General features: G+C 40.0%; 3 protein-coding genes across 4 annotated transcripts in view; 1 reads left to right on the top strand and 2 right to left on the bottom strand.

Moving 5' to 3' along the window:
• LOC118419025 (ribosomal RNA-processing protein 8-like) overlaps positions 1-5,818 on the top strand; it is a 7,345-nt gene extending 1,527 nt beyond the window's left edge. For both annotated transcript variants that reach the window (XM_035825252.1, XM_035825251.1), the window contains exons 2-8: positions 359-515; positions 918-2,259; positions 2,651-2,780; positions 3,135-3,264; positions 4,553-4,659; positions 5,075-5,171; positions 5,599-5,818. In XM_035825252.1, coding sequence (XP_035681145.1) covers positions 414-515; positions 918-2,259; positions 2,651-2,780; positions 3,135-3,264; positions 4,553-4,659; positions 5,075-5,171; positions 5,599-5,712 — 2,022 coding nt within the window. In that variant the 5' untranslated portion in view covers positions 359-413 and the 3' untranslated portion in view covers positions 5,713-5,818. The remainder of the gene's footprint in view (positions 1-358; positions 516-917; positions 2,260-2,650; positions 2,781-3,134; positions 3,265-4,552; positions 4,660-5,074; positions 5,172-5,598) is intronic.
• Positions 5,525-12,513, bottom strand: LOC118419026 (caseinolytic peptidase B protein homolog). The gene is made up of 16 exons (XM_035825253.1): positions 12,187-12,513; positions 11,830-11,881; positions 11,319-11,405; positions 11,032-11,135; positions 10,744-10,872; positions 10,379-10,476; positions 9,833-9,947; positions 9,522-9,599; positions 9,202-9,257; positions 8,918-8,962; positions 8,331-8,492; positions 7,854-8,010; positions 7,562-7,638; positions 7,250-7,369; positions 6,616-6,720; positions 5,525-6,319 (listed from the first exon to the last, which is right to left on the bottom strand). Exons 1-16 carry the CDS (start codon positions 12,497-12,499, stop codon positions 6,080-6,082), a joined length of 1,938 nt encoding a protein of 645 aa, XP_035681146.1. The 5' UTR covers positions 12,500-12,513; the 3' UTR covers positions 5,525-6,079.
• A 320-nt stretch (positions 12,514-12,833) lies between these two features.
• Positions 12,834-23,509, bottom strand: LOC118419028 (glucosamine-6-phosphate isomerase 2-like). Its single transcript, XM_035825256.1, has 9 exons — positions 23,324-23,509; positions 21,262-21,406; positions 19,619-19,720; positions 18,948-19,130; positions 18,441-18,625; positions 16,502-16,609; positions 16,040-16,185; positions 14,512-14,555; positions 12,834-14,104 (listed from the first exon to the last, which is right to left on the bottom strand). Exons 2-8 carry the CDS (start codon positions 21,383-21,385, stop codon positions 14,543-14,545), a joined length of 861 nt encoding a protein of 286 aa, XP_035681149.1. The 5' UTR covers positions 21,386-21,406; positions 23,324-23,509; the 3' UTR covers positions 12,834-14,104; positions 14,512-14,542.
• Between the last annotated feature and the right edge of the window lie 658 nt (positions 23,510-24,167).

Genomic DNA, 24,167 nt, shown 5'->3' with positions numbered 1-24,167 from the left:
GAAACCCCTTAGTACTGCACAACCCGACCTGGGACAAACATTTCTCACTCTTTAAGCTACCAGGCGGCCATCTTGCCTTTTCGACACTGCTCCCCGAAATCTTCCGAGGCGTTGTCAGTCATGTTCTGTGGCATTTCGGGAAGCTCGGAATCGCTACCGAAAGGTACCCGAACATGACCGACAACGCCTCGGAAGATTTCGGAGCTAATATTCTGGTTGTATCTTAAGTTCCAGTCTTTTACATAACATGCACCTGTGTGCTCCCCAGAAATGTATGCCGCACAATGTGGTTGTGGTTGTTGGAAGTTGACCAAACAACGAATTTAACATTGTTTTTTGGTTTTGCTTTGATATTCAGGAAAGAGATCACATTAGTGAAACTGTTGTCAACCTGTGCAGTCTCAGAGCAGAAAATGGCCATGTTTGGAGCCTCCGACTGGGGTGATGATGATGATGCAGCACACCTGGCGGAGTCACTGTTTGCCTCTGGAGATGGTCTGTCTTCATTCACAAAGGTAAGGTGATTGATTACCTGATTGATTGATCAATTGGTTGATGTTAGATTCTAGTTTTAAAAATCTGTGGAAAATGTTCTGGACATTAACGTTATGTACTGGATATATTAAAGTTAACGTCCTTGGTTCCATGTGACTAATGAGGTTAAAGAGTCTCTCTGTAAGACTCCTAAAGGATGTAGCTTAGTGAATCAAGAAGGAAGTTTGTTGTACATATATACAAGACAAAACTGGGTATTCTGTATTGCGGTACTTTAAATGTCAAATAGGAATTGGTCGCAACACTGATACAGAAAAGAAATAGGTCCAGGTATGATATAATGACATGTACACTCTCTAAAATGATGCTTAGGAAAGTTCAAGAATGTACACAGTTAAAAATGTGATTTGTCACAATTTCAGCACAAGAGGAAAAGTGTCAAATCACAAGAAGTTATTCAGCAAGGGGGAAAACAGGAAACTTTAGAACTGAAGAAAGAAGACCCCACAATTAACACCGAGCAGAGCAATGGTTCTAGTACCGTGCCTCACAAGCCGAAAAGGAAAAGAACTAGGAAGAAAAAGCCACACTTACAGAGTGATTTGTCAGCTGGCGGTACAGAAATATCATTCAAGCCACAGCTAACACTAAAACAGAAGAGAAAACTGAAGAGAAAAAGACAGGAAGAGTCCAGTGTTGGGGAAGTCACATCAACATCAACAAAGAAGGCAAGAAAGTCAAGCACACAACAACGAGATGGTGTAGACCAGACAGACAACTCCACAGATGCAGGACCTGTCAGGGTGAAGAAACCAAGTTTCAAGAAAGAAACTGCCAAAGACAGCAAGACATCTCCCTCGCATACAACTGAAGTGCCGGAGACAAATAGGAAAAGAAGAGCAACTGAAGTCCCCCCTGTTGAGACACCAAAGGATGCAGAAAATGAGACAGATGACAATGAAGACACAACAGGACAAAGTGACAGCCAGGGAAGTCAGGAGGCTGCAAAGAAGGGAAGGAAAAAACAGAAAAAGAAGAAGAACAGGAATAAGAACAAATTCAAGCCAGCTGATGGAGACAAGTCCACAATACCAAATGAGGAACACAGCAAGATTTGTGTGTCAGTACAAAATAGTACTGAGTCCCATGGTGGTACAAAAACGTCTAGGCCTTCCACTAAAAAAGACTTTCTGACTGGAAAAGCTGTTTCAGTGCCAAAAGAACAAGGAAAAGAGGTGATTCTTAAAGTTGGGAACAAAACAGGGATCGGAGGAAACACTCCGCAACAAGATGCAAAGGAGGGAAAGATAGAAACCTCTCCGAGTACCAAACCCCTAAAAACAAAGAAAAACTCTCCCTTTGCAAAGCTGCAAAAGGTGTTGCAGAACATGCGGCCAAAACAGGATGCTGAAAAGTCCCACCCATCCTTTCCGGAGCCAAATATTTTACATTTGGTGAACATGTCACACGAGGAAGACAGTGGGAAAACTGGCAAGCTGGAAGGAGATACAGACATAAAGGCAGGAAGTAAAAATAAAAGCACAGCAGAAATGGCAACTGGCAGAAAGATGAAAAACCAAAGTGGTGATGATGATGCAAATATTACAACTAAACAGGCACCTTCTAAAATGTCAGGAGACAGTCTCAAGAAGGATACCAAAGGAGGAGCGCCGGACCGTTCCTCTATACTGAGACAGAAGATGGAGGCCAGGTTGAAGTCAGCCAGATTCAGACAGATCAATGAGATGCTCTACACTACAACAGGTGGGTTGGACTTGTATGTATGCATCCTTTGGCCTGAACAAGTTGTTTTCTTGGTTCTTGGGCATATTTAAAAAAACAGAGGACAGGGAGGAAAACTCGAAACTGACTATATTGACTAAAACTGTGTGCAATAGGTTACAGACTTTCCCCTTCCTTTTCATGTTATTTTTACAGTTGATCATCATTTTCCTCTCAAATGAGAGTGGTGTGTAGAAGGCATATACATGTACTAGTAGTGTGATCACAAGCTGTGTTTGATCACAAAATACATGACCATTATGTTTGTCATTTTATCATTGTACAGCTTATCTATTAATCATTTTTATATTGCTTCAACCTTACAAAGAAATATTAGTAAAATTTGTGTGATGTCTTTCTCCTAATCTTTAAGGTGAAGAAGCCAGGAGGATGTTTCAGAAGGACCCAGGTGCCTTCCAGGTGTACCACCAGGGATTCTCAGCACAGGTGCAGAAATGGCCGGTAAATCCTGTGGACAAGATCATCACCTGGCTCAGGAGAAGGTACAGTCATCCCTTATAACAACCTTGAAAGGGAAACAATACCTGTGCAGTTGTATTTGTTTTTATAACTGTGTTAGCTGTCATCCAGGACATAGAATATTGCATAGAAGTTCAGCTTCAGAATTTGACTTCACAAGCTGCAATACCTCCTTCAAATGCTAGGGGGCACTGTAGATATAGCATCCATTGACTTTTTATCTTTCTAGAATAATCAAAATTATATGTAACATTGACAATTAAAACAACTTACATTTGTTGCAGATATAGGTTGCCTTGTTCTAATTGCGATTATATGCTGGTTGTAGATAAAGCTGACTGAGTTAGTGTATCTGTAACTTTGCAAATTTTTTGCAGGCCAGCTTCTGAAGTAGTGGCAGATTTCGGTTGTGGAGACGCCAAAGTAGCTCGGAGTGTGAAGAACCGTGTTCACTCCTTTGACTTGGTGGCTGTCAACAAACATGTCACTGTGTGTGACATTACAAAGGTTGGTGCTTTAAGTATGTACAGCAAAGGTCTTGGGTCGCATAAATATGATTTGTTGGGTCTTTCTAGATCAACATGAAAATTGAATCAATGTATGTATGTGGTGTCCTAAAAGGAACATCAGAACATGCTTGTACATTTGTTGATGTGCAGGTCTAGACCTGTACCAGAACAAAGTCACCTGTGGTCTTCAATGATGACAAAAACATGAGTAAACAGTTAACAGAACTTTGATTTATGTAGACTTCAGGTGTCTTATGCAGAGAACCCACACTTTCAAGGGGATCTTAAACTTAAAGCAAAATGGTGCTACTAGTAATTTCAATGTCATTCATTTTCACAATGTTTTCATTTTTCCAGTACTTAGGAATATCTGGCTGTGATGGTGTACATATATGTAGGTGTGGGCAGAAAAACGGAGCTGTGTTTATAAACCAGTGCTCGAAATTCATTTTTGGGATTAGTTGCACTGGTGCACCCAGCTTAAAAAATTGGGTGCACTGAATTTTTTTTGGGTGCACCGATTAAATTTAAGTAGAATGTAAAAAAAAAAACTAATATCAAAACTTAGTTACAAGCTATCAGATTCTTAAACAAGTAACATGACAGACATTTCTATTATCTTTCTAACTCTTAGATGTCAAGAATACATTTGTGTATGATGTATACAATGATACATTTTGTACTTGATATTTTTCCATACAAAAACCTAACAAAATATTTGGGTGCACCCTGTACACCCACTGAAAAAAATTGGGTGCACAGTTTCATTTTTGGGTGCACCTGGGTGCACATGCACCCATTATTTCGAGCCCTGATAAACTACAGTCAAACATGTATTAGCGGCCACCTTTGCATAGCAACCACCTTGCCATAGTGGCCACTTTTTGTCGGATTCGTAATGATTAAGAAGTAGGCTTAGCGGCCACCTGTCCAACGCGGCCACGGCCACACGATTTCCGGTCCCGTTGGTACAGAAACACTGCCTATGGCAACCATACTACAGCCATATGTCACCCTGCACCGAGTTTGAAATTGTAGTTTGCGAGGATTTGGAGTTCCTGACAGGGTCATTTTGGCAGTAGAACGTATGCATATGTCAGTGAATTTACCGATCGAGACAATGTTACTTGGTGAGAAAGATTGGTGGGAACTGAAATCATGTGTAGCTTGCTCATGGTCAATTGATCAACATTTTCTCTATAGTGGCCACCTGTCTATAGTGGCCATATTTCTCCAGTCCCTTGAGTGGCCGCTATAGACAGGTTTGACTGTATGCTCCCATACAGGTTCCCCTGGACGACGAGACTGTAGATGTGGCAGTGTTCTGCCTGGCACTGATGGGAACTAACATCTCAGACTTCCTCAGGGAAGCCAACAGGGTCCTCAAACTGGGGTAAGTTTGTTCCTTTCATTCTGTTTTATGGTATTGATTCAGCAACAGAATGTGATTGAAACAAGCATGCAGACGGGAGGAAAAATTGGATGGCTATATTATATAGATTCTTAGAACTGGCCATCAAGTCTTTTTCAGGTTACTTTTTCAGTTTAGCTTTTATTTTTTATCCAAGGATCAATTAACAGGAGTGGTGTGGCCTAACACTGATAACTTTGAATTCAAAAGGACACTGTAAAGTTTAAGTTCAAATGTATTACATATAATTCTTAATGCTTAAAGTGGGTGACATAACAAGACTTTGTATTTTTGTTACCAAGTTACTGAAGGCTTGACTAGTAGTAACTATTATCAGTCTTTTGTGACTAATGGCTAAGACATGCCCTATGATTTTGTAACCTTACTTCCCCCACAGTGGCATTCTTAAAATTGCTGAGGTCGCCAGCAGATTTGAAAATGTCAACGGCTTCATCAGGGGACTTGCTCTCTTTGGATTCAAGATTGCGTCAAAGGTATTGTATCTTTTATCTATTCTAAATCAAAATCACATTGAAGAAGATAAGATGACCATGCTGAAATGCATATTTAGATGCCAACATTTCACATCTTAAAAGCAAGCACAAAGAGAGAGACAAATAGATATAGACAAGAAAGTGATCTAAACAAATTTTAGCTTAAAATGAAATCAATGAACAGTGGAACAGTTGAACGTCATGTGTGAAGACTGCAACTGTTTCCAGTATCTTACATGTTGCAATGCATTGGGTGAGTGCTAACAGCCAAGATTCAAATTCCCAACGTCTTGTTTCAGAGGCAGGGTCTCTAACGACTGAACTATGCACATATTCAAAAACAATACTTGGAACAGATTGCGAGGCATTTTATTTGTGTTCTCCAGAAGAAATAAATGAATCTAAATGTTCTTTTGTTTCTTTGCAGGACCTGTCCAACAGCCACTTTGTCATGTTTGAGTTCACAAAGATCTCAGAACCAAAGACCAGCAGGGGGAGTTCTGGGCTGGAACTCAGACCCTGTCTGTACAAGAAGAGATAGGGCATGTCCATAGTCGTACACAGAGATGTAGTACAGGCTGTTCAGGCTAAGATTTTTCACATGTAAAACCATAATTTTATGTACGACCCACCACACCTTCAAAACCCAAAAAATGTACAGTCATTTGGGTCCTGAATACGCTGTTTGCCTCCTTTACCACTAGAGAGCAATTGCAGAGCCGCTGCACAGCAACATAGATTTTATAGTTGGAATATGTTGCAAGACTAATCTTTGGATGCTCAGCAGTTGCACCCTCCTGTGGAGAGGGGGTGTAAAACCTTTTGTACACAAATTTACCACAGACATAAAGCTTGGCATACTTCTCAGGTTCTGAAAGAGTAGATTTGGTGTGGCTTAATAAATTAAACTAAAAATTGGACCAGGTCTGGTCTCTGTCATCAGGTACTCTTGGCAAGTTCAGGTCCACACTTTTGCTCCCCTCTTTAACAAGCTGGAGTTTGATGATGGGGAGTTTCTCAGGCTCCTTGTTGTCATTCCGTGCCATGACGTCATTAGGGTTGTCCACGGCAATGCGAAGTGTGCAACCTGGGTGTATCAGGCCTCTCTCGTGTGCTACTGCAACCTGGTTAACCACTCTTCTTTCCACCTGTGGTAGTAAGAGACAAGGCAATCAGAGATGGCAAACTTCACCAACAAATGCTAGCTATTTAAGCAACTGGATAGAGATGTTTCACACAGCATCCAATCTGAGCACTTATAAACTTTATCAGTTCTTTGACTTCATTTTGCATTGCGTATCTCACTACCTGGATGTCGAAACTTCATTGGCACATCTATTATAAAAGATGTCTAAAAATTGTATACCTCAAGTCATGGACACTACTACGGCAGCTACATGAAAATGACAAGAAAAATGATGACTAAAACAATAAAACAACAAACCTCATGTTTGATAGACCTGGCCCCATAGTGCACATCATACCCATCAGCCAGCACATCAAGCACCTGTCTGTCCCACAGCAGCGTGATCTTGTGCTTATTCATGGCCTGTGATAACATAGAATGGACATTGCATTGCATACATTTGTAGGTTATTATATACAGGAAATATAGGAAACATATTAACTGATTGGATGGATGAATGGATCTTATCAACATATCTGGTTGCATAGATGGCCACAGGAGGGGGATTTACTAAAAATCAAGTTAAGCTGACAATTGTCATGTTGCTATATGCAATGCCTCCCAACCATAGTGACGAAAGGGCTTTGGAAACAGATGGGCACCATCCCTATATAGTTGGGGAACCAATAAAATCTGTTCTATGTTGACAGGTGGTCCTTTATAGTATTATACTTGTGTCAATGGGAACAAAATCTAAGAGACCACCAAAAAGTGGTTACAACTGTTACAATGGCAGGGAGGTTCTTATGTGCAGGTGGTCACTTGTACAGATTTAACTGTACACAAAATTGTGTAGAAATGTAATTGAAGGGTATGCCACAATGAATAAAACACATCTTTGCCATGAATAAATCTAGAATGACTTTTGCTTACACAAATAACCTATACTTACCCTACTGGCCCAAAACTCCATCTCCTTGGTTACCAGCTTGACAAGCTCTGATTGGCTGAACGGCAGGAAGTACACAATCTCATTGATCCGACCAATAAATTCGTCTCTTCTGAAAGATCTCTGAAAAATGGAATGCAAGCTGTTTTTGAAGGAATATTGCAGGATTTCTAACCTGCGCCGAATTATTAATTGGTGACTTAATTTTTTGGTTGTCCAATAAAAAAAAATAACTCACTACCAGAGAATTTGACAACTATTGAAAGAAAAGAAATTTGATATAATTCTACAATTATTGATAGAGATCTCCCTTACCTTTAAGATTGGATATACCACTTTCTCCTTAAACTGTCTGGAGACAGTGATCCTCTCAGTCAGCAGGACATCCTCATCTGAAAGCAAGGACATTCGACAATCATGGTCATAATCAGGCTGGTCATGATCAAGGATTTTCAAGCAGGCTGTGACAGAATCACCTGCCACTAATAAGAATCTAAGACAGCCTTTGTGGTAACAAGCAGCTCAATTGTATACAACACAGCTTGTACTTAATGTTGCACTTTGAGGCAGATTTTGAATTACAGTAAGCAATACAAACACTCCTCACCACCAGTCTCCTGTCTCCTCTGCGCCCAGACCTCCTGTGCCTCCTTACGCAGCTGAAGTCCATGGTCGGCGATCACTTCGCTTGCAAGGTTAGAGGTCATGACAAAGATGGCATCCTTGCACTCTACAGTCTTTCCCTTCCCATCGGTAAGCCTTCCCTATGGTAACAAAGATGAGGCCACAGGAATTAATTTTGTTAGTTATTAGATGCGTACAAAAATGCAGAACTGGACGTTCCACATGAAAACAAGTTCTTTACCACTATACAGTTATAGAAGTCTTGGTGGCTATGATACAAAATTTCAAGTGCATTGATCAGGAAAATCAACACAAAAACAAAATCATTAACTTTGAGTTTCCTGGAGTGAGTATATGATGCAAGATTTCCCCCCAACCCTCTATTTTTATCTAGTCATCTTATTTGACATTTACAAAGTGTCCATGAATAAAGGAAATGAATGCGTTTCATCTTTTATACCTCATCAAATAGCTGTAGCATGATGGTGAGGACGTCAGGGTGGGCTTTCTCCACCTCATCAAACAGCACCACGGCATTAGGGCACTGCTTCAGCTTCTTGGTCAGCTGGCCGCCCTGCTCATGTCCCACATAACCTGGCGGGGATCCAATAAACTTTGCCACCTGTGGAAATGGGGAGGGGGGCAGTGTATTACAAACAAGGGAGCCCAAACTTACACAACTTACTCTCGGTATCAAGAGCTGTCTACCACTTAAACTTCATAGAACTCGAGATATCAAACCAAGAAGTTCCGCTGCAGTACCGTAACAGGCTGATAGGGGGTCCAAAATCTAATCATTTCCAGGTATCATCAAGACCTACCCACATACCAAATATCATTATAATCCATTCAGGTGTTCTTGAGTTATGCTGGTCTTCTACATACATACATACAAACATACAAACGCTACCCAAAATATAACCTTCTTGGCGAAGGTAAATACAGTCATCATAGCACATCAGGCTGTGCAATGTAAAACAAAGATTTTAGAATTAATAGTATAAATCTATAATGGATGACTGAGAGAAACAAATTGCTAGTCCTCACCTCATGTTTCTCTTGGTACTCAGACATGTCCATCCGAACAAACCCCTGTGGTGGAAGGGAGTGTGTGGATTAGTACAGAAAAAAAAAGAATTTTCAGAAGCCTCCTGCACATAAACATTTATATCTGCATAACTCCTATCCAGAAGTTGCTTCTGATTAACTTTTAAAAAGAAATGCACAAAACTCATCATTACAAAATTTTCTTCAAAAGGAATAATCCTCACACTCACAGCATTGGCTATGGCCATGTAAAACCTTCTCTTACATTTAAACATTTAAATTACCTTCTTCACATCTTTGTGCATGTAGTTGGCTATCTGCTTGGCCAGCTCTGTTTTACCTATTAAAGACAGACAAACATACTTGATGGACATGGAACTTCTTTCAGTCAGGTATATTGCATCTGATGCAAGTACATGTTTATCCATTCTGTAGCTAGTTGTATCACAAGCATTACCACCCTTGTGACAAACACTATTTGTAGCAGGTTGTCAAGAAAAACATGAAATGCATAACTGAAAGTCCAAACCTCAGACTCACACACACAATCACAGAAAGACAAGCCAAAAACAATAGTTAAGTCCCATTATGGTCAAGTAATTACCTATTCCTGATGACCCAAGGAACAGGAACACCAGTGGATGGTCCTCATCATACCAGCCATTCTCCTTTCTTCTGATGGCTAAGATAGGAAGATAGACAATTATCAAAGAACTGGACACAGCATAATGAATGAACTTTCCAATGCTAATGATGAAGAAACAATGGAGCTATTTCATCAACTGAACTCATAATCTAGATTTAGCAAACTTTGACTTTGCTCCCACTCTGTACTTAATTTTCCAAATCTTCATGTATGAATTTATTTTGACACAAAAAGGTTTACACTGTATATTGCTGATGATCTGTTCCCACCTGCAGCGACTGTAGTGATAGCCCCCTCCTGTCCAATGATGTGCTCCCGTAACCGCTCCTCCAGGGGGAACTTTCTCCTCTCCTCCACTTGCTTTTGTCTCTGCAGCTCTGCATACTGTTAAGGACAGGAGCATCAAAATGAAAACAAAGACCAGCTTCTGGGTGCTCTTAGTCTTAAAAGCTAATACATTTGTACATATTTCTCAGAACAAGGAGGCTAAAATATGCTTGCTCAGAAGGCTAATCTCATAGCTATTCCATGGCATAATTGGTCAAGACATAGAAATGCAAAACAAAAGTTTGGAAATGAAAAATTTCACATAATCTGTAGTCAATATCTCATTGGCCAAACAACTACTTTTGATAAGACAACCAGGTTCATTCATATCATTATGGTACATATTCGAAAGGCACTTCAATTCAACCAAGCAATATCAGCCACTCTCACAAGTGGACAGTCTATTTTTCAGATTCGTAACATTATCAAGAACATACTATTTCTCAGCCTTTTCAAAAGATAATGTAAGAGGAACAGGAACCTCTCACCTTGTCTTTGTATTCCTCCAGGAGTCTTTTGACCTCCATGTTGTGTGCATACAGACCAGCTGCATGGCCACTGTCATTCTCCATGGTGGGATCTGCACCTGGGGGAGCAAACATACATTTCTACACTTAACCCTTGTCCTGCTGAGCCTGTATATATACGGGATGCACATATATAACACCTGTATGTGGATCCTTTATTTTAAAGGGCTTGGGGCATTTCTCACGTAAATCTGGCATACCTCAGCAAATTGCATCAACTGGGGAAGTAATCTGCAGCAACAGCACAGAATAGGTCAAGTTTTACTGATCACCATGTGACATAGCCAGATTTCTAAAAAAAAGGAAGATACATGTGTGTTACTTACCAGCTTCCAGAAGTGCCTTGACAATGTGAACATCATCTGCCAGCACTGCATAGTGCAGAGCCGTGCATCCCCGGAAACTAGCTCGGTTATTCAGCCGGTTACTGAACTCATCTTCTCGGGTCACAAGAACTGCAACGGTAAAATTAAAAAAAGTTCCTGTCAGGTAACGGTTACATACATGTATACAAATGTATGTTACCAATAGGTGGTCACATACAACTTAAACCACACATACATACACATACTGGCAGGTGCCAATGATGTTGTTCCCAGGCTAGGTAAACTTACCATCCAATGAATGCATTCCTTTCTCTCGTGCAGTCTGGTAAACGTTGACGAACTCTTCCCTCATGTTGGGGTCAGCACCAGCCTCCAGTAGAGCCTTCACTGCTCTGTAGTCAGTTCAGGAAATTTAAAAAAAATTTTAAAACAGTAATGTTGAAATGTGCATGTTGTGCAATGATACATGTAGCAGAATAAACAGACATGAAACAGGCCAATATTAGGTCCCGCTGCTTATACTATAATATCATCTGATGTGTGACATGTTTAAGATCACCTTCGCTTTTGCTTACCCTAAGTTCCTACTGACAGCTGCAACCATCAGTGGAGTCCAGCCCAAGATATGTCTCTGGTTCACATCAACTCCAATCTCTGCCAGCCTGACAACAGAATGGAAACAATTTGTGAGACATTTCATAAATCATGTAACTCACATATCTGTACATACTTCTAAACACGGAAGTACCTTTACTTAAAACCGGATATATTCGGCACACATATACATGCCCTGTGTGCCGTGCCCGGTTATATACTTATAACCGGGATAGCGTATTCCCCCGAAGTAGCAGCTTTGCGTGCATGTAGTGCACAAACCCTGGAAGTTAGGGACTTCGGCCTTGTTCGGGTGTCTCTTCTTGGGGGTCAGCGGCCAACCCTGGCACTGATAGCATTTTAAAGGGCTGAAACTCTGTCTACTCTGATCTTCGAAATCAGCATACCTGTACTGTAGTGGTAGTATTGTGCATCTTAGAATCACTCATGCGGTAGAGTTATCTTCTTGTAACTAATGTAATGCTTTCTCACCGTTTGATTTCTGCGACGTCATTACGCTTTGCTGCTGTAAACAGTTCGGAATCTGTGACAAAGAGGAAGTAAAACCACCTGTAAAACATTGGGCTGTGCAATACTTTATAACTCCCCTTTTAAAGGTCTCGAAATACTTATGTCAATTTACCAATTACATGTACCTTTCACCTGTGCATCGTACAACCGGCCACGTTAAACCAGTGAGGCTTCATAATTTAACCTCCTTCATGGTATGGTAAAACCAAGGTAAAACTAAGGTAGGTCCTTGTCGAAGAAGGTTGTCACAGATTCAAAGATCATACGTATGTGACTACACATCTAGTGCTCTTCTATGTAATACACACATGTACGTACGGTTGTCGGCACCACGGCTTCCGTAACAGTAGGCAACTCCAGCCGCTAGAAACACACCAGCTCCACAGCCTGACGCAACCACTGCCCCCCTCCCACCCAAGGCATTTCCGCGAATAAAAGCGCCACAAACACGCCATGAACTCGCACTTCTTGTAGATAGATGAGATCTGTGGAACGTTAGTACGCTGTTTTTCGGTGGCAGACGTGTACAGCGGCCTAGTTTGACCAGACATGGGGCAAGTTTGACGCCTTTCGAGAAAATTCTGGTACAGGACGCCGCCATCTTGGACTGTTTAGGGTCGCAAAGGCTCATGGGATGCTGTCGTCTGCTAAATGAGGTTGAAAATATTTGGAATCTCTCATCTTGGAGATGTTGAAATGAAAAATCGTTACGCTTTCTTACTGACCTGTTTTTCTTGATATTTGGGTGTCAGAAAATAGTGGGGAAACCGAAAAACATCAAGATTTTCCATTCAAGCAAGGATTTTAGTTGACCTTCACACTTTTCCAGTAAATAAATGAAAGATTGAATTAATGAAAACACCAAAGAAATGCCTTAGTAGTCTCACTCAGACTCACTCTATGTTTGTCCATTGCTTATATATTTACACAAATATGGGCACACAAGAAATGAACACCAGACTACAAGATGACATAGCTCTGAATCATATTGTTTCATATCAAAACAACACAAAGAGCTGATATGTTACCAATCTAAAATCTATAAGTTATGGGTGACTAAGTACATTGCAGGATAAAACTTAAATAATGTCACATGTGAGTGTGCAAAATAATGTTACATGTAAAGGTGCATATCTTTACCATGCACCACCAGTAAGAAGTGTGGAAAGAACCTATGTTGATCTCAGAGATACCACAAAAAACACCCACAAAAATTTATGTTATTACAAATATTATCTAGTAAACCCAATTCCTGAGGAAAGGGACTAAATACCAACATGTATATTCTTCTGCTAGACTTTCCCACTTTCTAAGGACACCTTTAAACAATGTATAATTTGTATAACCTTTATCACTTCCTCTTGGACTTCCCAAATATAAATACTCTAAATATGTGTAACGCTGTGAATGAAAATACAAGTTCAATCCATGTGCCCTGAAATCAGTTGAGTGACATAGCTCTTAGTAATATGTCAATGAAGGTTAGACATCCAGGTAATAAGATACACCAAATAGTAATTACTCAAGCAACTGGATATGAGGTAAGAGTCAGACATAAGACACTTTTAGTGTCACTGAGGAAAGGTAGTGGATTCTACCTGAAGCGTCTGACCGTTACTAAAATCATATCCAGTTGCTTAAGTAATTACTATTTGGTGAGTTCTTAGTAATCACTGTGAAAATGAATCAAACCAATATATACCAATCTCCTTATGTTAGTCTAGGTTGCTGTGGTCAATTACCAAAATACGTGTCATCTTAAAAATTACTATGTCTCTTCAATTTGAGCACACAAATCAAACCACAGTAGCTGCAAATTTGTGCTTGTTACAATGATAAAATACAGATGTCATTACACCTCCACATAATACTGACAATGTTGCTTTATCTAACAATGTTGTATATATTGAATACAGCATCTTTGCTTTATCTAAGGCCACAACAAGTTATATCATAAGTTCTCGGATAGCCCAAGGGAATATCAAGCAGAGGACAAAGATGGAAATACAGGGCTTAACACACCAGGCTTAGAGATTAACTTGAACTGTGCCAACATTCCATTCACGCTCTTTTCATATTTCTTAGCATTATTCCTTTGGATCTGAGAACCAACAAATCAAATTGGTGTGGCCTTAAGTATTTTGTCAGATGTCAGTCAGCTCCTTCCCCGCTCAAGCTCCGCATTGCTAGAGCTGTCTAAGACAGCACAACAGGTTCACTGCCACTCAACTACTCTCTGCAAAGAAAACAAGACAAAATGTTGAATTCAAAAAATCTCGTCAAAATCAAAATGGTAGCAACATTAACAATCAGGAAATAGAGTCTATTGTATAGGACGTGTGTCAAGGTGTATGTATGGCATGTGATCATCTTGTACATGTATATGCACACACAGGGCGGAAAACACAAAATTTCTAATGCAATGTTCCAGTAATACATGTACATCCATACCTCATACCCCTACTGAAACTGGAAGAGCATTAATAGATCCTTAAGTGCCTAGCTATCGACACAGTTCTCTTCCAGACCAGGGTAAAAGGTGCTAAATCCCTGGGATTATCCCTGAGGTAGAATTTGATCACCATATCTAAATTACATGGTACAATCTGTTTGGCACTTTGTGAATAATAACCTTGGTCTTACCTGCCTCTTGGGATGGGACACAATATAGTCTTCAATCTTTCGTCCTGAGGGGTTGTGCAGCAAGAGGGAAGAAAAATAATCAGTGAACAGATTATTCATTTTCCAGCTGATACAAAATGGTCTGAATGCATTTAAGCAATGCTGGTGCAAAAAAAGAAATGGTTATGAGAGAAAAAGGAAAACTTAATTAAGTACATAGGTATGCCAAAAAGGGACAAAGGATCATATCTCTAATCATTTTTACAGAAGCAATACATGTACATATGGTGAAAATATATCTGTAACATTACATGTATTCATATCTTACTACAAACACACATCTGTTTTTATGATGTTTGTTACACTACTAGTTCCCAGATGATATGGACAAAACAAGCTACAGAAACGAAGAAGAAAAAATGAAACACAACAGAACAATGACAACACAAAAAGACATGAAACAAAGTTTATTGTAAAAAAATCTAATGACTTTTAGGCATACAAGGTTAATGACAAGAAGACAACACCACACCATAGTACAACTTCTATATTAAAGGTGTTCGCAGTCACATAGATACGTAAGTATTGTCCACCATGTTGGATGATTAAATATGGGAGTTGCCTGGTCCTGTCAGGTCATTACCACATAGGTCCAGGTTTATCAATCCAGCGTAGCAGACAATACTGACATCTGAGTCATTTAAGTCCTAACACCATATGTAGTATCTATGCTACTGAGAACATAGATGTCACATGCTGACACAGTTTTGTTAACATACACTAGTTCTACCTGTACATGCTTGCATCCTTCCCTCATTTCATTTCTTTACCTTATTCTCTTCAGCATGCAACTCTACGCATGCACTTACCATATTTTTTTATGCACGATGTCAGGGTATTCATGCAACATACCATTCAAAACCAAGCATTTAGTCCACTGCAATCCATGTTTTCTTTCCAACACTTTGTCATTTCTCATTACCTTTGCATATTTCTGTAAAATTTATTTCTTCAAACTTGTGCAGGAGTGTCTTCATATGTTCTTTTTCCAACTAATAGTACTACTGTAGTTCAGTGCAAAAATGTTTTTTTTTTAAACAACAATACTTAAAATAGTGCACATGGTATCTCTTAGCTTCTTTTCTTGACTTTTTTTCTCAAGGAAATGAGGGTCCATGTATCAAGAAGCTACATCTAACACTTTGCATGAGTGAAATCAATTTTTGTAAATAATGTAACTGTTACATTGTGTAAGAAATATGTTTGCAGGTAAAATAATCATCAAAGTTTTCCAATTAATTTGTTTTTGTGTTGTTTGGATGCAGTTATTGTTAAGCTATTTACCTCCTATGTAAGAATTTTTGGTTAGAACAGTCAATGTATACAGTTATGTAGTTTGACATTGTAAGTATGATTAGTATATATTCCTAGTGGTTTAGAATTAGAACACCACAGCATATGTTAGTGCTACACTTCTGAAACACGTTGGAAGTTAGAATAGTACACTACAGGACATGCAACCACCACCAAAGAGACTCAATCCTTGTACCCTTCGTCCACTTTTCGTTTCTTCTTGTCCGGTCCATTCTCCATGGGCTCGATCAGCTTATTGTGGACGTGCATCAGACCCTTGAAGTACTTCACTGTCTTGACCTTCAGCTCCAAAGTTGCATCCTCGTCGCAAACAAAGATGACCTTGAAACACACAAAATTTCATTTTAATCAAACATGCCAGGGTGAAAAGCTAAATTGAGCTGATTGTTTTTTTAGATACAGATGTCACAATATTTGACTTGTTGGATCTCAAATCCAAAAACGTAGTGCTTATCTTTAGAAACAACAGTCTTGGGATAAACTGTACTTTGCCACAAATTATATGGATGGGGTGAATACAGCCAAAGTTTGCATGTGTCATCTTTCTATAAGTAACTAATATGAAATAGCACAGAACCAATGTTACAGTATTGGCCGGTGTACAGTAGGTTTAAGGTTATAGATAAATGAGTGAGACCTTTCTGTGTTGTTGGAATGCAGAGACAGTCCACATGTGGCTCACACCCTCCTCAATAGCCTTGTACAGGGCCAGGGCCTTGTGGGCTCCTGTGATCAGGATCATCACCTGCAGAGTACAAGGGCATTGTACATGGTAAGAGGTTTCACCTGTGTATAGTGAAATGTTCGTGTAAGAATGATGATCTTTATTTGCATGTTCCTGCCCATGTGGGCTAAATGCAGCAAATCCCATAATGGGATACTAATTATAAAGACTAAGTACTGTAACATGTAGTATTACAATTGAATAAACAATACATCTGCAACTAAGCTATCACTATATCTAACGTTTACCTGACTCTTCCCTTTTCTTAAAACATGTGTATACGAACTCACAGAGTTTGTGTTGTACAAAGTTGTCTGTGGTTGTCATTATATGTACAAACAGGTTGTCGTTGGTTAACTCTTTACATCGTGTATCTACTACATTCAGAGCACTGATAAAAGAGTTGCGCATATCATTGTATAAAGGACACTCTAATATAAAATGGACTTCATTCTCTATACGGTTGGAGTTACAAAGTGTACAGAGTCTATTATTCGGAGGAGTCTGGTTGTATCTTCCCACTTCAATTTGTAGGGGATGGTCACTGATTCTTAATCTAGCCATGGCTCGGCGATGGTTGAAATTCTGAATATTAAGGTACTGTTCTCTTTCGTAGGTATGTTTGATTTTTACCTTTGCCAGAATGGCTAAGGTTATGTTTTAGGCTTGTGAGTCTGTGTGTCTGTGTGTTAACAGTATAACTCAAGAAGCCTTTGATGGATCCCAATAATATTTGGTAGGTGGGTAGGGGTCGGGAAAACGAAGGTCAAGTTCGATAATGGGCCCCCTAGCGGCTTGCTAAGGTACTACAGCAAAACCTCATTTTTTTTATCTCGTGTTCTGGACATGCTGTGGTTATGATTTTTGAGTGGTAGATAGCCCTTGGTGCAGAGAGAAAGTGCTTTAAGTTTGGACCCCCTAGCGGCTTGTTTGGAACTGCAGTCGCCGATTTCGTTTCAAACTTTGGACGAGAATAACTCGAGAACGTGTTGATGGATCGTCATGGTTTTTGGTATGTAGATAGCCCAAGTAACAATGTACACAATGGAATACCAATTATGCAAATCAGCAACTAATTTGCATAATTAATGAGGAAAGTTTATAAATCCACTGCATTTCATGATAGGACTTTCAAACTTGTCATATATAGATGAGGAAGAGAGAAATATCAATGCATATTAATTATGCAAATGACGGCCTCATTTGCATAATCAATGAGAAAATATAAACGTGTTGACGGATCGTCATGGTTTTTGGTATGTAGATAGCCAAAGGGAAGACTTACATGATGGAATTATAATTATGCAAATCGACTGCTAATTTGCATAATTAATGAGAAAAGTTTGTAAATCCACTGCATTCCTTATAGGACTTTCAAACTTGTCACATTTTTAGCTAAGAAAGAAGGAAATATCAATACACATTTATTATGCAAATGATGCTTGATACAATTTAATATTATTATGTAAATCTAATCTGCATAGGGATCTAATTTGCATAAGCAATGGCGAAATGTTATGAACCAACTCCAGGCATATAAAATAAAATGTAATGAGTAACACATTTATGTCTACAGACATCATTCTACATAACAAACCTGGTTTATTTGGCAAAGGTATGTGTTCGTTGAACTCTAGTTCTATATGTTCTTAGTTTGTTTCCTTGGTTAAGAATAAAGAACTTTGAAATTCTCTTGACAAAGACATATAGATGCGTGCCCTTGCTTATTTCTTTACGATTAAGTCATACAAACTGATCTCTGCTATTTCCATCAGTCAATGATTGATTGATTGATTGATTGATTGATTGATTGATTGATTGATTGGTTGATTGATTGAAAACAACAACCTACCTCCCTAGAATCCATGACAGTGCCGACGCCCACGGTCAGTGCCATGGTGGGTACCTTGCCTAAATCACCACCAAAGAAACGAGAGTTGGCGATGATGGTCTCTTTTGCCAGCGTCTTCACCCGCGTTCTGGACACAAGGCTGGAGCCAGGCTCGTTGAAGGCAATGTGACCGTCTGGACCAATTCCTGAGGAAACAAGAATACAATGCATTGAAACACTTGCCAAACATACCTATCTAAGATTAAAATAACGTTTGTGACATTGGTGACACCGATACCACAAAGTCACAACTACAAAAGATTTAATTTGTCAGTTCTCAAACATAGCTAACAGCCTAAGGGGAAAGCATCTGGGAGTACTGTAAATGTAGAAATTTTTGCAGTGGTTTAATGTTCTCGGTTTTTGTGCAGCCTTCTGTTGTGACTTCTTGTTTCATTTATACTTTATGATATCAAAGAGATAATCAAAGAAATGAATTGGTATGACCTCAAATTCTATCTCACATACCACCAAGAAAAAGTTCCACGCCGCCAGCTTCTTTGATCTTCTCCTCGTACTGTCTGCACTCCTCCTCCAAGTCCTCTGCATTGCCGTCCAGAATGTGTGCGTTCTCGGGCAGGATGTCGATGTGCTTGAAGAAGTTTGTCCACATGAAGGAGTGGTAGCTCTCAGGGTGATCACGGGCAATGCCTACAATAGAGAAGACAAGTGGGAGGACATCTCTTAATTCAATTGAGTACACAAGAAAGTCAATATACATATTGGGTCATGTATATTAGGGTTTATCAACCATAAATCAACCAAGACACGTAAAGGGGCTGATACCAACTGCTGGGCACCTTTGACCCATTGTTGATGTCACACTACTGTTGTGGTCACATGACATAAAGTTTGGGTCATTTCAACTTAAGACGGATCAGAGGTTTAGGGTTAGGGTTGATGGAAAGCTTGTTGGTGAGCACTAAATACTTTGAATACAGAAATATTGTGTAAAATCTTTAATATATAATTCCATGATAAACGCTGTCTACATGCATGTAAGTTATAATTATTATGCACAGGTCCACTGTATCAGGAAAATTTCCCTAGTTCTTTTTGACAAAAGCAACAGACAATGGACTTTGTGCAAATCTGAGCAACAACATCTGGGATTCCAAATAAAAGACAACATTTCTTACCCACATACTCGTCCATATTGAAAGTCTTGACATATCTGAAAGACAGCTGCCCAGCTTTGTGGAATTCTATCAGCTTCTTGTATGTTCCAACTGGAGTGCTTCCTGTACAGTCACAAGAAACAAAAGTTAACTACATGTACATGTTACAAATATGTATATTATTTTGAACTACACCATGTCACATTATTAACTAAGCTGCGTCAAAAGAAAGCTAATGTCTAGTTTTTAACTTTGTTCTTGCACCTCTTTTTGGTCATATTTTTTAGATCTTTCAAGTGTTGCATTCAATTTTGCTTCACAAAGCATAAATACATGTACCCAATACCCATAATTGCAGTTCATGATCACTAGTACTGTTCAGTTGATTTGTTTTTTGTATGCCTTTTAGTACGTAAAACAGTTTCAGATTATCAGTCAAGCTGGGTTTTTACTTACAAAATGCAGAATGAAAAATATTAATAAAAAAAAAGGTTAGAAAACATGACTGATAGAAATTGTACATTTGTAAAAGGTTTTAGATGGCATAATTCTATTATGATTGCATTCATATGTCAGTTGTCAGTTCAGTCATCCATTATCAGGTGACACTATGCATTCATATTTAAGGTCATATTGTAGTTTAGATGTACTTACATGCTACAAACTTGTCCTTATTAACAATGTGAAGGTTGTTCCATTGCCAAAGGCTATGTTTACCTAAGATAACATTCTCATATCAAGTTACAGCTGGTTGGCTCATATCATTTTATTGCAAGCTAGATATGAGTTGTTATCACATTTATGATGACAAAGTGTGAGTTTGGAATTCTACCTGCCCTGTTTAGCACACAACAAGCTTGTTGGTTTCCATGCAATGAAAAGTTATATAACTTCTGTGAAGTTGTGGTGTTGAATGGCTATGAGCGGCCTCAGCCTAAGCTACCAGACGGTCACAGGTTGGATTCCTGGCATTCCTGGCTAGACATTGTGTCTTTAGGAAAGGTACTTAACACGACTTTGCTCACTCCATCCAGGCGTAAAATGGGTAAAAGGATGTAGGAGGATAGGCTTGGAGTCCATCTTCTAATACCATACCCTAGTCACAGGGGATAACAACCCATTGCCCCTACAGCATCAAAATCATTAAATGGTTGCTATACGTATACAATGTACATATAATAATGTGTAGGTCTTTCACCTTTTGACTTTATAGTGTAATTAGTCCAACAGGCCTCAAAATTAACTTTTTTCCCTACTGTCCCAGCATTGTCCCAAAAATAAATTTCAACTGTCCCGAAGTGAGGATGGACTGTCCCAACCCTATTTCAGAAATTATGTATTACAACAACTGTAAGTCAGAGTACGCACGCCTGACAACCGCGGGGCGCGAGGAGATCGGACATTCTGATGTTGATTCGTTGATTATTTTCCTATTGTCCCAAAAGTGTCCCAAAAAGATTTTTCAGTTGTCCCGGCCTAAATTTTAGTGGCCCCGGGACATCAGGACATAGTTAACTTCGAGCCCTGGTCCAATTTCTACTGTGTTGGAAATTACAGTTTAAAATCTGTGTCATAATAACTTCTGCCAACAAAGATTAATATTCCTGGTACATTGTAATTCTAAAAAAGGATAGATAATGTTTCTTGACAAAGGACTGCCTCACCTGTTGGTAGCCCCAAGACAAAGTAATTGTCAGGACCAGGGTTGAACTGGAGGATCCTGTTCATGATATACCTGGCCGCCCAGTCACTGGCCTTGTCATAGTCATCAAGGATAACCAAACGCATCTTGAGCCACTGCAGTTAGCACTGTAGCAAAGGGAAATACCAGAAAACAAGGTCACAGTATGAATGTTGAATTATACCATAGAAATCATACTTGTTTTTTCGGAAAACCCTGTCCGGTCCAGACAGGGGAATGGTGTGGAAAACCCTGTCTAGTCCAAAACGAGGGTCTGCATGGGGGTTCCTGGCAATGCTTAAAGTACTGCCTAACCTCCTCCCTCCTGAGGTGGCAACAGAACTTTGTACCAGATTTGTGTCAGTTACAAGAAGGGAGAAGTTTATAAAAAGGAATGTTGCAGCGACATGTCTACTGAAAATATTACCTCAGTTCCCCAAGTCAGGTGCAATATCTCACAATGTCTGGGCGTGTGTGACGTGGCTCAATTTCACTTGTCAACACAGCTACCTATTCAGACTGTCTAAAGCTAATATTTGGCACTGCATAATAACCAGACAAAAGTACTCACACTAAGCCTGCAGACTACTCTTGGTACAACTTTCCCTGGTAGAGACTGTGATGACAGCAGGTATTCTTCAAACCCTCGGCTTCTATGCTTCAAACAATTGCATTCATTGAAATGATTGTTTGATTGTTTGCCTCAGGGTATAAAATACCAGTTTTGTGCCTCTAAAGTATAGGCTGCAGATGACCCAACTCATCCATGCATACTCTAATTGATTAGCGTGGTACAACGTTGGTTCTTAAACATCTGCATCTGCATATATACCCCCAAATGACCCCGCGAGGGGCAAAAGTAGGGGGGGGAGCTGAGGCTCCCGGGTTAGGGCGGGCAGGCCGCCTGCCTGGCACGGAAGTGCTCAACGTTGGGAGCGCTTACAACCGTGCCAGGCAGGGCATTCCACTCGGGAATTGTGCGTGGGAAAAAAGAGTGTTTGTAGATGTCGGTGTGTGCGAATATGTGTTGATATTTGAAGTCGTGACTACCCCGGGTGCGCCCTTGGGCAGGCTTCAGAATATGCCTGAGGTATGGGTCGTCTCATATACACAACATTGAGCTGAACATCCCATCTGAAGGACTGCTACCCTTTCCAATAGCAAGCAATAATAGCAACAATGGTTGGGATTCAAACTCTCAAACTTTAGATCCTCACCCACACACGTTGTCGTTCGTATCGTCATATCCATTTTTTATTATACTGCTGCTGGGATCCCTGTCACAGGGGTAGGCAGCAGTCGGATAGTCTTCACACTGTGCTTTATATTTTATATGATATACAAGTAGAAACTGATTTAACTCTTCTATTCTAACTATTCAACATAAACTACTCTACCAGTCACGCCACAGTCATATAAAACACCAGTAGCAGAAAAGGTCCCCAGTCTGTTGACACGCAGAGCTGAACTTCCCCCACTTCCCTTTCCATTGTTCTACTTGCACAGGTGGTCAAATATGAGCACCATATTGTGCTGCCGTACTCTCAATGCAGAGTCAATACTTGTTGGTGCCAACCTCCACCTGTTGTTCACAATCACACCACAATTTCTGAAACTACTCCCCTCCCTCTTCCCTAATAAGACATTTACGAACCCTCTCATGACCTTGGTGTGTACGATTTTTGGACAGGAGCCAAGAGACCAAGAAATTATGTAGCGGAGGCCTACCATAATTTTTTCGGCATTATAACGATCACTTATTCGTCACTGCTACTGACATTTTCTTAAACAGGCTTGCTCTTCAAACTACTACTAAATAATTCACAGCGTGGCCAAGACTATCACTACTCCATAATTGTCGTGACAGTCCGTAAGTGTCAATCAGTTTCAAAGAACCAAAAGCAGACTTCACTAGATTACTGATATCCGGCCGCCATGTTGCCAATGAAAAATCTCTCCATTTGCCAAAAGGTAAAACTGCATATTCACCATTTGTAGCTTGTACTGACTCTGCTAACACGTAGTTTAAAGCTGCACTGACTTACCTTAATTGTAAGAAGCTTGTTTGTTGTGTATTTTGCAGATAAGACGGAGATAAAAGTCGCGGGGAGAAGAGAGTGGTCCTACCCGACACGTGAGCCAGCTGAAGTCCTCGTGACCTCCTCCCGCCGTGACCCCAAACATCTCCCACAGCACGAGTCCTGATTGGTCGGCTGGATTTTTCGCGCGAAATTTTAGTCACACCCTAATTTCACCCAGAGGCGACAATTTGTCCTACTTTTATATGTCCATAAAATATACTGCTAACGTATTACGTTGCACATGTACATAGGTGGCAGATGTAACTCTTATTTCTCAGAAAGAGCTCGCCTATTTTAGAGCTGCACATTTATCAGGGTCTGCATGCCTTTTTCCGTTAAGCGTTATGAGCCATTTTAATTCACCGTTAATCGTTACCGACCTTCTCTAATTCACCGTTAAACGTTACCGGTATATTCTTCGTGAAGCGTTATTGGTCGTTTTAATTCAACGTTAATCGTTATTTGTTATCCCGAATTCACCGTTAAGCGTTACCAAGAAATTCTTCGTAACTCGTTATACACACGAATTCAAATACCAGATTATCAGATGGAACCCGAGCCTCCCTACTCTCCGAGCCTCCCTACCTTCGGCTCTGGACAGGGTAAAATATGTTGTGGAAGCGTCGCCCTCACTCATTTATCACTCATACAGATTTCAGTGTCAAACTTTGCTTATTTTCGGTCAAAAAGTAACGTTACTCCTAGAATGCAGAAAATGAGGTTTCTCCGGTCCTCCCTTGGCACGGCTTGCGCCTTTGGCGCTCACGACGACATGGCGAAAATATGTTTGGGGCGTGGGTTTTCGCAC

Source organism: Branchiostoma floridae, chromosome 7, assembly GCF_000003815.2.
Source record: "Branchiostoma floridae strain S238N-H82 chromosome 7, Bfl_VNyyK, whole genome shotgun sequence".
NCBI classification, from domain to species: domain Eukaryota; kingdom Metazoa; phylum Chordata; class Leptocardii; order Amphioxiformes; family Branchiostomatidae; genus Branchiostoma; species Branchiostoma floridae.
This window is presented reverse-complemented; position numbering and strand designations above follow the sequence as displayed.